At 34.4% G+C, this 16,528-nt stretch overlaps 2 protein-coding genes across 4 annotated transcripts; both read right to left on the bottom strand.

Annotated features, from left to right (window-relative positions):
- Positions 1–326: 326 nt before the first annotated feature.
- On the bottom strand, positions 327–7,609 carry LOC132730393 (uncharacterized protein C9orf85 homolog). Of its 3 annotated transcripts, none has more exons than XM_060716306.1 (5): positions 7,529–7,609; positions 4,470–4,696; positions 2,599–2,712; positions 2,289–2,371; positions 327–732 (listed from the first exon to the last, which is right to left on the bottom strand). In XM_060716306.1, the coding sequence occupies exons 2-5, from the start codon at positions 4,676–4,678 to the stop codon at positions 386–388; spliced, it is 753 nt and encodes a 250-aa protein (XP_060572289.1). In that variant the 5' UTR covers positions 4,679–4,696; positions 7,529–7,609; the 3' UTR covers positions 327–385. The 3 variants fall into 3 exon arrangements, with proteins under 3 accessions (XP_060572289.1, XP_060572290.1, XP_060572288.1); XM_060716307.1 differs by having other exon boundaries at positions 7,509–7,603; XM_060716305.1 differs by lacking the exon at positions 7,529–7,609 and adding an exon at positions 7,270–7,457.
- A 2,434-nt stretch (positions 7,610–10,043) lies between these two features.
- Positions 10,044–13,492, bottom strand: LOC132730398 (uncharacterized). The gene is made up of 2 exons (XM_060716312.1): positions 12,208–13,492; positions 10,044–11,822 (listed from the first exon to the last, which is right to left on the bottom strand). The coding sequence occupies exons 1-2, from the start codon at positions 13,196–13,198 to the stop codon at positions 10,807–10,809; spliced, it is 2,007 nt and encodes a 668-aa protein (XP_060572295.1). The 5' UTR covers positions 13,199–13,492; the 3' UTR covers positions 10,044–10,806.
- Between the last annotated feature and the right edge of the window lie 3,036 nt (positions 13,493–16,528).

The following is a 16,528-nucleotide window of genomic DNA, read 5'->3' as shown; positions in this document are numbered from 1 at the left end:
AGAGCAATAATCCATGTCAAATCTTTATTGTTCTCAAAATAAAAATTATGGTCAATATGTCAAAGATTATTAAAGATATCATTTAATATTGATGAGTACAATACTGATTCTATTGGACTAGTACAAGGCTGCAAAACTTACACAAGACTCCGCTAGTGCCTTGTCTTATGCTGTGTACTCGTACAGTGCAATTCTGAATTGAACTTGACAATGTCATGATATAAATTATTCATGAAAGTGAATTGATGAACTATTCCATCATTCCTGGATGGATTTAAAATAATTCTGCATAGATATGTTGTGGGGGGATAATAACAAAACAAATAAATGATGTATCAAGCTTTTATTACACAAAGTTTTTTAGTCATAGAATTAAAATATTTACTCAATCATTTTCATTAGATGCAGAAATTGCTAGTTTAGATACATCAATGTCTTCCTTTCCATCTACAGGTTTGTTGTCATTCTCTACTTTCGTGACAACAGGAGCTGAATTTAACTCTGTAGTGTTTTTTTCTGTTTCATTTCTCACTGTTCCTTCAGCAAATTGTTTATTACAGTCTTCAGTATTCATTGGTGATGAATCGGTCATATCGTCTTGAGCCCTAACATCATCATCTTCGTCACCACTTTCAGCATCATCATCATCAAAACCTTTATCACTTCCATTAAACTGGTTATCAGCATCCATCCCATTCAGTTGTCCTTTCTCTTGCAACCTTAGAAACGTTCCTGAAATGAAATTTTAAATCCAACTTCATGCAGTAAACATATTGCATATAAATTAAAAGTAACATAACTTACTGCCAAAATGAATGAAGAAGTATGAATGCTATGTACAAAGATGATTTTGTTGATAACAATGAATCTAACAATAGCCTAATCTCAATCAACATCAAGACAGAATCATTACACAAATTTAGAATAAATAGTTCAATGAACAAAATGTACAACAGTCTGATCTCTAAGTTGACCCTCTCCTTTGACCTAGGGACCTGGTTCATGTGAGCACCACCACACCTGATGGTTGTGAGAGCATATGCACCAAGTAAGTCTAAAATGCATCCATGCATTTAGGAAATATTGTAGGGATGGCAAGAAGTAACTAGGTTAACGGAGCACTCCAACGAACGTTCAAATACCAGTTTGATATTCGATTATTTGGAAAAAATATATAATTTTTTTTTATTATTTTATTTTTGTCATTTAGAAAGATTATTAGGAGATGTACACGTATCATCATAAATACCTGTTTAATGCAATCAAAACATCCTTGCAGAGGTGCAAAAATGATATCTTAAATTTAACCAGGTGATCAACAGTTTGACACACATGGGATTGAACAGCTGTGTCCCTTAAGTCATTCAGCCTCTTACCATACCCTTAAGTCATTCAGCCTCTTACCATATTTAATAACCTTAAATTGTTCATTAATTAAAAGGTTTTTAAATATAATGTTGTTGATTTAATTTTAATTAATTTGTTTATTGTGTTATTCTAAGTTACCTCCTTTGCAGTCCTATTTATAGTTACAAATTATATGAATTTAAATAGGAAACAAAAGTAGCATGCAGACGGTGTTGATATTGTGTGATAAAACTTAGAAGATCATTGGAAATCATTCGAGTAACTGAGTACTCGATAGGAAAAATGACTGAGTACTGGAGTATTAGTTTTGGTATTTGTTGCCATCCCTGAAATATTTAATAATCATTGGTGTCCCATGACCTTGTACACTGACCTGAATAATGCTAGCAATACTCAGTCTCAGACTGTAATCATTTGTGAAAACTACTTAATGGTCCATCCATACAAGTATTTTCATCATTCTGATCTGACTAAACAACGACTCTTTCCTCACCATTGGGTAGATTTGACAGAAAGGAACCAGATGTTGTTTATAAAATTGGTGGCAAACATAAGGTGTCCGATATTAAGAATCATGACACCTCACCTCTGATACATGTATAGCCATTTCATCCATTAAATTTTCTTTTAAATCTTGTATTTTCTTTGATATTTCGACTTATGCTTTTATCGATGGTTAGCTACCAAGTTATACCTATCTTGTTAAGTTTACATGAGAATTTTCAGTTTAAATGGTTGAGAAAGATAACCATTAGGTGACACCCTGTGCATTAGTTCAGGCACAGGACATCACCCTAACAGAACTATTGACCTATATTGCTCCTCCACACATTACTTTGTTGGATATATTTTCATAAAGTGAAACATACCTTGGGCCTGAAAGTAAAAAGGTTTATCTGTATTTTACTATAAGCACTTACTTCTTTTCCTCTCCGGTAACTGCTCCAATTCAAACTGTAACTCCCTGTCTTCAACAGCTTGTTCAGCCTCTGATAACTTAGGTCTAAAATAAAAAAAGATTTGCTTTTAAAGATTTATCAAATCATTTGATCATTTGCTTGCTACATTACTTGCAATAAGTAGACATATTAACAATTTTCAAAAACAATGAACAATTTACGAAAAAAAGAATTTACAAAATGTAAAATTTAGACAAATTAAACACAGTTCAGGTTCTTGTAAAGCAAATGGTGAAGATTTTTTTTTCGTACACATTGTACTGGTACTTACTTTATTACAACCTGTTTTTTCTCACCACATTTTGCACACTTGTTACTGTCTGCACTACATTTATTACACATCACATGGTAAGCCTGCTTCACCGTCTTCTGTTTACATATTACGCTGAGAAATAAAGAAAAGTGACACTGGTTAAGTCTACAGTCTTACAAAAGGTTTGACAGAAATAGAATGTAAGATAAAAACGTATCATTGTAATTGAGTCACAAGAAAGGTAGATATTAACCAAAACAAGCATTTCTCATTGTTCTTTTGTTATTTTTAAAGTCTTGTATTGTCTCTTGTATAGTCCTAGAGTTGTGCTGCAGTTAGTAAAATACATGTACATTGTTGTAATTTAAAAACAAGAGCGATCAGTAATCACATGTGTCGCCTCATAATGGCCAATTTCATGTTGGGAGACATTGTTTTGTGACAGATGGACAGACAGACAGATGGACAGTGCACAACTAGACTTGTTACTGATCATTCTTGTTAAGTTTGGATGAAATTGCACTAGTAGTTTTTGAGAAGTAGTCCAGTCAAGCTTTCGTGTATCTGGCAACACACAAGAAAAGCCACTTTTTTCATTTAAGGGCCATAACTCAGTCAAAATTCATTCAACCAGAAAACCAATGCAATATGTGAAAGGACTTGAGCTACAGATTAATCCTGTATAGTTTCATTGAAATTGCATGAGTGGTATAAGAGAAGTAGTCCGGACAAACTTTAAAAATAAAAATTATTAAAGGGCCATAACTCTGACAAAAATCATTGAACCATAAAATTTCGACAGAACTACACTTGGTACTGATCATTCCACTAAGGTTGGGATGAAATTGCACCAGTAGTTTATGAGGAGTAGTCCGGACAAGCTTTTGTGTTTCTGGCAACACACAGAAAAAAACACCTTTTAACAAAGGGCCATAACTCAGCCAAAAATCAAGCAACCGGAAAACCCTTGCAATATGCGTAAGGACTTGAGCTACAGATCAATCCTGTAAAGTTTCATTGAAATTGCATTAGTGGTATAAGAGAAGTAGTCCGGACAAACTTTAAAAATAAAAATTATTAAAGGGCCATAACTCTGACAAAAATCATTGAACCGGAAAATGCTGACAATATGCACAACTACACTTGGTACTGATCATTACTGTAAAGTTTGGATGAAATTGCACCAGTAGTTTATGAGGAGTAGTCCGGACAAGTTTTGTGACGGACGGATGGACAGACAGACGACGGAGAAGTGATCCCTATATGTCGCCACTACTCCGTAGAGGCGACACAATAAACAAAAGGAGATAATAAAAAATACAGGGCTTGACAGAATTATGACTCTTTGATAATAAAATAGTTTCCAAGTAATACTCATAACAAAAATCTTGGTTGTTGAGTTTTCAGTTCAGGCTATCTGACCCTTGACCAGCAATTTTTTTTTAAATGGACTTGTCTGGTTATCCTTTTTGGAACTATCCATTATCAATTTTAGGGATTTAAAGATGAAAATTTGAAGTTTGTCATCCAACATAATAGAGCCTGGTCACACACTAATGTCCAGCTGGTCTGGTGGCAAAGTTTTCATTTCTAGCATGTTAAGGGCATAATAATTCAATATTGTGAATGGAAAGAAATGGTTATTACACAAGTACTGTTACATTACTAAGACTTGTAATGTTTGATATTTATATTAACTTAAAAGTTTAATAATCATATCATTATGCATTGTTGTTCTTTTTGTTGTTTTTTTTAATGGAAAATTTATGAAATGATTTCAAACTGATATGTAATGCAAATGTATGGATGAAGAAGCGACCTTATGCTACCCCTTCCCCTACCCCCTTTGCAGGGTCATTGTGTTTATTTAATAAGAAGTTTAACTATACCATGTTTTAGGCTGTGTTAGTGGCTTGTATTTCTTATATTTGATCTTCCAGTCAATACAGTCCTTGCATCTCGAACAAACTCCAGACACCACCGTGCTCACAATTTGCTGGGTCTTTTTGCTTGTATCATGATAAACGTTCTTAAATGCAGATTTATTCTGGTATTTCGGTGCTCTTGATTTCTGAACATTTCCCCTTTGAGAGCTCATTTTTGATAATTCCTGAAACTGTGAATGTTATCTTAACAGTAATAACCAGTTATCTATTTCAAATAAAATACATTCTTTTATTAGAACAGTAATTGATAGAAACGATATCATTGAAATTTTTCTGTCAATCTATATAAAATACACATTTTCACACTGTACAATCAAATGGGCAGACAGCTGTACCAGTATATACATGTCAGCGCACGAAACACAATTGAAGGACGGTAAGTATTCATCTATTTTTAACATATCCCAACTGTATTCGAGTAAATCAATGTTATGGAATCATAGTCAACATCCAAAGGAGCATACTAACAAATTTCTGGCCCTGTGCAAGCTTTACTTCATGTGAATTTTGACTGAAAACAACCGCACTATCTGATGAGATGCGGCATTTTTATTTTTTTAGTCACATAACTTATATTTTCTCATGATAATAAATCCTTTTATCTTACGATTTGTAAACATCAACATTTCGTCATTAAATATTCCAAACCATATCTTCAACAAGAGCTGTCCGTAAGACAGCGCGCTCGACTTTTTTATTGCTTGCCAATAAAAAAAGTTTTTGCAGTAAAAGGCAATACAAGAATCTCTGTATTTTTAAAGTGAACAATGGCCATGAGCATTAAGATATTTAGTGAAGAATTATTTTACTGAATTGTGTGATACCCTTGAATATTACAGCAATGTTTATATGACATAATTTATGGTAAAGTGAACAAGTGGATAGGAATGAATTTTTTTAGATTTTTTAAGTTTTTTAGTGCTTGCCTATAATACAAAACATTGACAGTTAAGGGCCATAATTCAAATAAAATCTTTGACAGAATTACCTTCTCCTGGACATGTTTGGGAATCATGATTGTAAACAAGTATTCCAACTTTCAAATTAATATCTCAAACAGTTCAGTCAAAAAGTGGACTGGTACTAAAAACTTAACCAAGATTCTAAGTCGATAAAAGGCCTTAATTTTTAAAACAAATCCTTGACAGAGTTACCTTCTCTTGCGTACAGATGGGGGTAATGATGTGAAATAGCATTAAAAGTTTCAAAGCAATATCTCAAAGGGTTAAGGCAATAAGTGGATTTTACCCATATTCAATGTATTTTCTAAGTCAAAAAGGGGCATAATTCTGTCAAAAACCTTGACAGAGTTATGTCCTCTTGTCTGTTGATGAAGGTCGTGATGGTAAACAAGTATGGTCAGTTTCAAAGCAATACCTCCAATGGTTTTTGAAATAAAGTGAGGTGGTACAAAAAACTTAACCAAGCTCAATACACTTTCTAAGTCAAAAAAGGGCCATAATTCTGTCAAAAACCTTGACAGAGTTATGTACTCTTGTCTGTAGATGGAGGTTATGATGGTGAACAAGTATGGTAAGTTTCAAAGCCATACTTGTAATACTTCTGAAATAAAGTGGGGTGGTACGAAAAACTTAACCAAGGTGTGACGCCGACGCCGACGCCGGGGCGAGTAGGATAGCTCCCCTTTTCATAGAAAAGTCGAGCTAAAAATGCTTTTCTGTTAAAGTTATAGGGTATTTAAGTTGGCGTGTCATCAAAATTTTAGTAACATCATCAGCCGTTCGCCTCTTTTTGATGATAACATCAACAGCCATTCATCGGCAAGTATGAATAGCGCTGAAAGCCGTTCAAGGAAACAATTTTCAGCGCTTTTTTTGCTACAGTAACATGAAAGAGTAAAACTTTTTTGTTCATTTAAAATATTAATTTATCATGATACTTTCTAATAGACGTCATGCTTACGAAATCCATCTACTCTTCAATAATTTCTAAATTTTCCACCATAATAAATGATTTACAGGATGTAAATTAATTTAAAGTATGATGATTAGTTAGTTAGTAAGTAAGTAAGTTAATTAGTTTAAGTTAGTTAGTTAATAAGTTAGTTAATTAGTTAGTTAGTGTATTCCTGAGTAGTTATTGATATTTATATCACTTATCAGTGTATTGTTGTCATTTGTCATCCGACATTGATACATCAACAGTATGCTTTTAACTGAATCAATGCCAGCTCTTTAATATTCAATAAACAATAACCAATACAACAAGCAAATTTGTTGAATTGATTCTGCCAGCCATATGGTACAAATAACTACAGATTGAAGCTCTTGTATAATTTGTATTATAATTTATATGCCACATAATATTCACAAAGCTGAGCAATCTCAAGCAAAATGACATCTTTTACAGATATAAAGATATGAAAATATTTTCACTTAATGTAATGTCATTTGGTTGTTCATTTAAAGTGGATGTACATGTATGTTTAGTTGATATAAGAATTTGAGTGCAGTCAAAAGATAATTTAGTCTCAATTTTTTATTATCTCAGATTCATTGAACAGTTGTTGAATATAGTTTGACTAGGAATGAACATATTTTTTACATTTAAATATAAACTAAAAGTAACTCTGATTCATTTGGCTAATATTGATATACCAGTATACCTCTAAAAATCAAAGCTTTATGCTAACCAGACAGTAATAAGTGATCAGGTGATAAGAGTTCTGTCAAGTCTAACTTGCAGTACAATCCTTATAACTTTATTTTTTTATGATACTCACCAGAATAATAGAATGATCCTAATAATATCTCTCGAATAGCAAAGACCCACTTTATATAGACTTGACAGTCTAAATATACAGTACTATACCAATACTTTTGAATAAAAAAATTATTTCAACACAAGCATGCAAGACCGGAAGTAGCTGTATTCTAAGACAACAACTGTGTAAATTATAGTAAAACAGACGTAGCTTTTAACGAAAATTTAACAATGATATTGAAGAAAATAATGTCTTATAATTTATCTCTTTGGCTCACGTCAGTTTCTAGTGTCTGTAAATAATAAATATATAATTTTAATCGAAAGCTTCTGCTCTGTCCGAAATCCGGCCAGTCTATTTAAGGCAGAGACTAAACAAATACCAACTTTTCTTCACTTTCCGTCAAACTCCGGATAAGGTTGGATTTATACTTATTTAAATTAACCCATTGAAAAGTCTCCCGTTACAAGATCAAGTTGCTATAAAACTATAAAAACTGCTTCAATACTAATCAAACTTGGCGCAAATGTTGACTGGACCATTGCCTTTGTAAGTCTTAAATTTCCTGTTACCATGGCAACTAGGGGACATCTCAAAATTGCCAAAAATCACTATTTTGCATTGATTTTTTCCATCAAAAATTGATTTCAAAGTGCTGCCACTTCTCAATGGATTGAGATAGAGTCAAAGGCTTTTCAGCGTTGGTTACACGTTACCTTATGATCGGCCTGGGATCATTTTTAAGCCTCTCACAAGTCCAAAATTTATTTTCTTGGCGATGAGGGGGACTACCGCCCCCTTCAAACCCCCCAAACAGAAGGAGGCTACAATAATTAAAAACAAGAGAGCCAAGATGGACCTAGATCGCTCACCTGACCCATCGAACTCATCCGAACAATTACCTAGACAAGCATTCTGACCAAGTTTCATGACAGGTGAGACAAAAATGTGACCACTAGAGTGTTAACAAGGATTATCCATATTTTCAGCAGTGTGACCTAGTTTTGACCCAAGGTGACCTATATTCGATCTTGACGTATAAATCACCAAAACAAACTTTCAGACCAAAATCTTCTCTATATCCCTCCAGAGGCGTGCACGTCGCGGAAAAGACACACGGCAGGTCAAGGTCAAGTCATCTTTAGTACCAGAGGTGATTGCTTGACCTGTCGTGACTAACTCTGGAGGGTGGCGCTAACAAGAGCCGTTTTATGTCAACCGCCTGTGTGCAGCCGTCACGGAACTTGATGCTTTTCCGGTATTGTCTTTCCTCCATCGAACGAAGAACAGGACTTAGGAAGATCGGCATGAAAAAGACGTCCCCGATGAGACTACTAGAGTGGACCGGCATGGACGCTGAGATCTCGGACATATGGAATTTCCGGCGCCGAGCTAAAATAAACCTAATACAACAACAAAATCAGACCAAAAACAGTAGCCACTAGAGTGTTAACAAGATTTTTCTATTTTTAGCTCCTGTGACCTAGTTTTTCATCTGAGCAATTACCTAGACAAGCATCCTGACCAAGTTTGATGATAATTGAATAAAAAATGTGACCACTATTGTGTGTGTGTGTTTAGTTTGTTTACCCTCGCCACCGGAATGAACCATATGGGCGAGCATATACTTCATTTAAAACATACTGAATTTATATGGGAACTAGTATTAATTAATCTATAGTTTTATCGGTACATGTGTTTACGTGTGTGCCATAATTCTTATCACAAGTTCGTACAGAAGTACGTAACCCATGATAGGAATAAGATGGGATTGCTCCCATACTAAGTTAAAATTACGTGTATTTATAGTGAACAGCATATTTAATTTACTTAAAGTTAAAAGGGCCGAGACGTTTATAAATAGTACCGTCTCTTATAACAGGTCAACTATTATAATATGCTATATTTAAAGAAAAGAAAGAAAGTCTTTTTAAAGCAGTGTCAGGAACGTAATTCCCCAATTCAATGTGGTAGATTCTTATAGATACTAATTTGATCAGATATGTACACAATGGAGTGCCACATTTATAAAACAAGTTTGTTTTAGCATGGAAATGATATAATTTGTCCGTTAATTGGTATATTTCACCCTGGCACCTGCTTAGTTAAGACTGTTCCCATTGGTCTAAAAGTGATTGCCTCCTTTGTTATGATTGGCCAAAAATTCTCTATTTTAAAAAAAAAGTGTTAACAAGGTTTTTCTATTTTTAGCTCCTGTGACCTAGTTGTTCATCAGAGATGACCCATGTTCGAACTCATCCGAGCAATTACCTAGACAAGAATCCCGACCAAGTTTGATGATGATTGAGTCAAAAATGTGACCACTAGAGTGTTAACAAGATTTTCCAATTTTAGCTCCTGTGACCTAGTTTTTCATCTGAGATAACCCATGTTCGAACTCATTTGAGCTATTACCTAGACAATCATCCTGACAAAGTTTGATGATGATTGAGGGAAAAATATGACCGCTAGAGTGTTAACAACGTTTTTCTATTTTTAGCTCCTGTGACCTAGTTTTTCATTCGAGATGACCGATGTTCGAACTCATTTGAGCTATTACCTAGATAAGTATCCTGACGAAGTTTGATAATGATTGAGGCAAAAATGTGACCGCTAGAGTGTCAACGAACAAGTGTGGACGGACGACCCTAAAAGCTCACCCTGAGCTAGCTCAGGTGAGCTAAAAAGTCACAGAAAGTACAACCTGTACAACCTTCGCCTGTTTCGTTGAAGCACGGGAAAAAAAGACGCGCGTACAACAACTACACGAACGTTGCGCAAACAAAAGTAATTCAAGTTTATTCTCATCATTGCGTTTAATAGTAAAGTAATGACATTTTAATCGAGAAATATACCATAAGGAACAAAACGCAGCAATTATCTGTTTCAATTAGCATGTAGTCACAGATATATCAGCCAGTGAATATGATACTACGCCCAGTGAATAGTTATGTTGACTACTGTTTGGACCAATATGAGACTGCAGCTATATTTAGATCATTTAATAATATATAAATTGCAAATTTTTAGGTGACATGTGTGTGTGTGTTTATTTATCTCGTGCGCACGACAAAATATTTCATTCCGTTGTAGTGTACATGTATACATGTATATATTCTATTACGTATGCTGATCAAATAATCATTAATCAAGTGTCCACGCTTGGTAATGTAACATTGCGTACTTGCACACAACTTATGAATGGATATCTAAATGATTGAAAAAAATGTCTACCAAAACTTACTCCATCTCTTTGCAGAGTTAATATAACTTAACTTATTAAGCAATTTTTTCACAACATGAATATTTCGACAATGTCAGTGTTGTTTTGTCTCATTTTTTGGAACTATAACGTATATGTTTTTACTGCAACATTTTTTTTTTTGCACGATTTCAAAGGTTTTATAATATCAAGTTGCTAACTTAACATGTTGCATGTATTTTGAAACTCTCGAGATATAATTGTTTTAGAACACATACGTAACAAAAGAATCAAACTCTGCCAAGTTGAATGTTTCATAATCTATAAATGTATCTTCTCGAGACATTTACCATTTACACAAATCTTAATACTTCCAGGTCTTCAACCTTCCACCTTGTCACTATTAAACTTTTTATAATTGGACTGTAACTTAAAGAACATGGTTTGTTCCCGGCTCTGAACTCGGTCAATAGTTGCCCATTGTGTTCACCCATCAGAACAAATATGCTGTCCGGTTCAGTTGTCACTACATACAAGCGTCCATCAGAATCAACTGTCAAGTCCCAGTAACGCTTGATTCTATGGTCTTTGTACTGGCTGATCAAGTCACCTGATTTAGTATTGAAACCAATTATACCATTATCCACATCAGATATAAACAACTTGGTACAATCGTCTGACATAGTCATGTATAAGGGCTCTATTAAAACCCCAGGTTTAGCAATGATAACTTTTCTCAGATATCCTTCTAAGGAGTACGCTTGAATCTGGGCGTCTGTACCTTTTCCACATGCAATGTAAAGCCATTTCTCTGTTTTATGATACGCCAGACCTTGGCAAGAGCGATCAGTTTTAATTTTTCCTTCAATTTGCATGTCTTGTCCTGTTGCGATTAAATCCACGGAATTATCGTATGGAAATGACACTGCGACAACCGATTTGTAACAATGAGTAATGTTCCATGGACGTTCTTCAAGAACTATGCTCGACAGGAGCTCAAACTCACCACTTAGTAATTTTAGATTTTTGTTGTGATTATCGATCAGGACAAGCCGCCCATTAGGTAGAAATGTTGAACCTGTTACACATGTAAGCTCCGTGTCAGAAGGGTAAAAGATCTCCTTCCGTCCAATGTAAGTCACTTTTACATTCTTAATAGGACCAAACACGGGACCAGATATCTTATCACCGCCTCCATAGTCGTGCCTAGACGATGTTGCTACACGATTTCGAGAGTTTGCTCGAAAGTTTGTCGTTGGTGTGTTCATACTGACTTCATTTGTTGACAAAGCGGTAATCTTGGGAAGCATCCCGTTTGCTTTTGTGTCAACTCTTTGGATTTTCCAAGGGTCCTGTTGAATGCCGGTTTCTAAAGGAAAGAAAAAAAAGAAAATTTTGATGCTACATAAATCTTTTTTTAAAAGATTAGGCGAAAGAAAATTACGGTAGGCTTTTTTCTAAAATATGCCAATGCTGAGATTACAGTACGTATACACAAAAACGTCACACCGGCCATTATTTTAAGGAACTGAAATTAGCAACATTCTTAACTGATTTAATAAAGGAAATCTTAATCCCATATGCCATAACTTTTTCTGTCTGTTGGTGACATAAAATTGTTAGCTTAACAAAAAAATCGTGAATATGAAATACGGTAAACTATTTCGAAGAAAAATTAAAGCCTTCGTGCGGACATGAAAAACATATTTTATGAAATATGCAAAAGATATCTCTGTTAAATTCGTTATACTTACTTGTCCCTGGAAGAGTCGCTTTAGATTTACGAGTAGGCTTTACTTCAATTTTATTATCATTCACCGTAAGCTCATTTCCATATAACCTGGACGACGTAATTTTCAGTTTTCCGATATTTTCCGGGTCTTCGAGTAAACCTTGCAAATGACTGTTCGACACAAACTCAAATGCAACTTTGCTTTTTTCATTTTCAATTTTCGTGACCATTTCGTCATAGTGAGTTACCACTCGCTCTAGCTTCTTTAACGAAATCCACATTTCCGGCTTGCTCCCACTACGGAAAGCGCTGTCCAAATTCGTAGACGCAGTTTCGAGAACTGTCGCGAGATCCGAACATTCAGAAATATTTTTCGTTATCAACTTCTCCTCCGCTTTTACGAAAACATCCCTGTCTTGCAAAACAGATTTAACCATGTCATCGAAAATAACATTTAATTTGTCTCTAAGTTTCCTTAGGTGTACTTCGAACTTTTCACTTTGCTTTTGCATATGAGCGATTTCTTCATTTTTGGCCTTACTCGCTATTTTACTTCTTCGTTTAAGATCGACCAGTTCGTTTCTTGCATCAATCATGTGGGTTTCACGCGACACATCTTGGCTCATAACTTCAACGCTTTCAAGTGGGCAATCAAAGTGCCGATCCCTAACACAGTCATTACAGTATAACTCCCCATGGTCCAAACAGTAACCTTTGATATGTCTACTAGGGTGAATCTCGCATTTCTTTATTGAATTGAAAGTTGGGTTTGTTGTCAGTTCTTGACGGATGCGTTTGATTTGTTGCGCCCAGTGACCAGTTTGTTTGGGTGTTTTTTGATGTTTTGCTGAACAATTCTCACACATTACCCCACAAAACTTACAGTGGTACTCTCCCTCTGTTAAAGTCTTCTTTTTCCTACACATTGAACAACTCGTATTAAAGAGCTCAACCCCGTCCATCCCAGTAGCACGTGGCTGTGATGGTGTTTTATGCTCTGTCTTCTCCATCATTCTATCCACACGAGTATAATATCATAAAATGAGAAAAAGTCCTTATTCTAAATGCCGTTTAATTATTGTCATAATATCGCCAAATACCCGTAATTAACTCATACAAAGTAATTATTACACGCAGTCATTGAAATTATTATAAGATTCGCTACTTAAATGAACTACATGTATTAAAATCACAGGCACGAGTATCGGACCTGAGAAGAAAAAATATGACCAGATTGATAAAATAACCTGTATTCATCTTAAAAGTGTCAAAAACCAAAAAAAAATGTAAATAATGACCCCCTTTAAGAATATACTATAAGTTAACTTATGCCTGTGTATTAAATCAAATCATTTGTTTTAAACTTTCTTAAGCTTATTGTGTATAAACTTTACAAATCTAAAACAATAGGCATTAGACAATAGGCATTTAGTTATAAAGGATACAGGGTGTCAATTTCCTGATTTACAATGAATGTAAAGTACTACGACCGGTTTTTGTTCTTTGACACAAAATAACTAAAAACAAAAGGGCATGTGAAACATATACTTGTCTATTTTCAAATGTTAACGATCTGTCAATTTTGAATACATTATACTGTTGTGCTATACATGTATTCATCAATATCAATATAAGAAACCGTTTACATTTCTAATATCCGGCTTTTGTCCGTACAAGTAACGGACACTGCCAAAGACCTCGAATATTTTCTTTACATTTTTATGTAATGTTACCTGTTCATTTTACGAAGAATTTTACCTAGCTACAGGTATCCATACTTGAAGACAATTTTTAATTTTGTTTATCTTTTTCATCCAAATCTCGTTTGTATCTATATTGTAACCGTGATATATTCCTAAAGTTTTAACATAATTTGAGCCGCGTCATGACAAAACCAACATATATAATGGGTTTGCGACCAGCATGGATCCAGACCAGCCTGCGCATCCTGGTCTGGATCCATGCTGATCGCAAACATATTATGTTGGTTTTGTCGTGACGCGGCTCATTTGTCGTCCATTCTATATAAATAAGATGCACGATTTACTGCGGAATGACAAGATTTATTTTTCGAGTCGTAAAAAAAGAGTACACAAAAACATTCACATACACCACCTTTACACTCATGGCCACGTCTGGCTTTGTTTAATTTACATTTTCTTCATATGCGCTTGTAACGACGACTTATTCTTTCAATGAATTAGTTTTGTACTCCATATTAATTCTCGTACCGAGGTGGAGCGAATATTTAAATGAGTGCTATAATGTATCCATAAATGACAGGTCAATCAAATCAGACTGTATGTGGATATGACCTGTGTCTATTTGTATAAATTGAATGAGGCCCGTCAACGTGTTACAATGAAGTGATTTCTACGAGATGAATAAATGAAGAGAATGATAAGCTGAGTATGGTTATGAAATATTCTAGAAAAGACAAAATGACCCTGTGACATAGATAGTGTTTCACGACAACAGCGGGATCATTATAACCAGATGTTACTTCAAGCCCCATGACCGGTCAATTCACACATGAATACAGAATCCCAACGATTTTAATTTGTCATAGTCGTCATTTGTCAGACGTAGTTAGGCCTTTTTCAGTACATCCTTCGCTGTAGATAATTTATGCGCCTTTCGTTCTTCAGAAACACCAGGATTAAGGTGTTTCATAATTTGCATCACTTCGCTTCTTCTCACAGTTATCCTATTATCCTTTTATGGCCAGCAAGTGGTCCAATAAAACGAGGTTCTAGAATTTGCGAAGCTTGTTAAACATAATATATAACGACAAACAAATGAGAAAGTGTTAATTGGGCTTTTGTTAAGGCCGGTATATATAGTGCACCTTTAGATTTTGTTTTGACTAGAAATAGTACGCAATAAAATGTTATATCTGGTCATAAAAATACGCCTTGCATAAGACTAGAATCACAAAACATTAAGTAACAATAAATATTTGATTATGTCACAAGTAAAATATTTGATTATGCCAAAATTAACATGAAGAATAAAATTTAGACATTGAAAATAATCTACACTAGTTATTGGGTGGAGGAAATGGGAGGAGGAGGTAAAAGCAATGCTACGATAAAAATCGTGAAATTAAAGCTGACAAAAGTATATGAATTCTTTTGTTTACAACAGTGACGCTAATAAGAGCGCATGCGCAGGGAAAGCACGCGCAGGCAAATCACGTTGCGCAACTGATAAAGATGAATACGGACAACGGCTGTTGTACATCACTAACTTAAAAAAGAGACCATTTCGTCCATAAAATATTTTACTGCATAAAATTCATTACAAGTCTTATACACAAACACTTCCCACTATCTGTAATAGAAGTTTTTGATTTTCTGCACATGGACATAAATAGAATGCATGCATACGCTATTAACATGATATCTGGCATACTTAACACAGTCCTTTCTTTTTTCACGATGTACAAAATGGCCGATCAATACAGAAACTCATTACAAATAAACAAATAACTTATAACAAAAAAGATAAGAACAAATAAGTGCTAACAATAAACAAAAATATCCCCCATAGCTTGAGCCGAAATATACTTTCAAACTGTTTCTTTTTTAAAGAAAACAGACTATCAAGCCAAATTTAATGACTGCATGTATTTCTATTGGAAAAGCCGTTCATAAATGTTTTCTTTTTATCCGAAGATGTCTCGACAGCAAGTTTACGGAGCAATCTTTAAAAACTCTGTTCTTAATGAATTGATGGGTCCGAATAATGTCAGCAAGCTTTTCCGTCTCTGTGTGCGTGGGGGAGTAGAATTTTCTCCCGGTGACGATGAAAGCACACTAGCAATGCTGTCTCACAAATCAACTGAGGTTCCTGGTATATTATCCAAGTGTGGCACCCAGAGATCGATTGCTAGCGCAATATTAATCAAACTGTGTAAAGCAATATATGCATTTTTTTAAAAAAAATAAAAATAAAAGATAAGAATTACAGAAATAAAATTTTACGATATGCATACATGTGTCAATTTATAAATAAATTGTGAATAAAAAATCATTTGAATGTAAGAATTGGCGGAAAAAAGCGATCAAAAACTGTATCAAATTTTTTTTTTTCTAAAAAGAAATAATGAAGATATCTATACCTGTATGAACCAACATACTTAATTTGACCTGTTCCAAATACCATATTCTGTATGGAGAGATTATCGGGTAAAAAACCCAACGCAACGTATTTACGAAGCTGATAAATGTTTAATATTCATATTTGCACATCCTCTAAATATACAATTAATATATATGTAAAAATACTATTGTTCATTGCCTCACTAAAGTTACTGTTCAAAGTAAAAATGAAACACTTAA

This window comes from Ruditapes philippinarum, unplaced genomic scaffold, assembly GCF_026571515.1.
Source record: "Ruditapes philippinarum isolate M1 unplaced genomic scaffold, ASM2657151v2 ctg1213_1_1_1_1, whole genome shotgun sequence".
NCBI classification, from domain to species: Eukaryota; Metazoa; Mollusca; class Bivalvia; order Venerida; family Veneridae; genus Ruditapes; species Ruditapes philippinarum.
The sequence above is the reverse complement of the archived record's forward strand: the minus strand, read 5'-3'. Positions and strand labels throughout refer to the sequence as shown.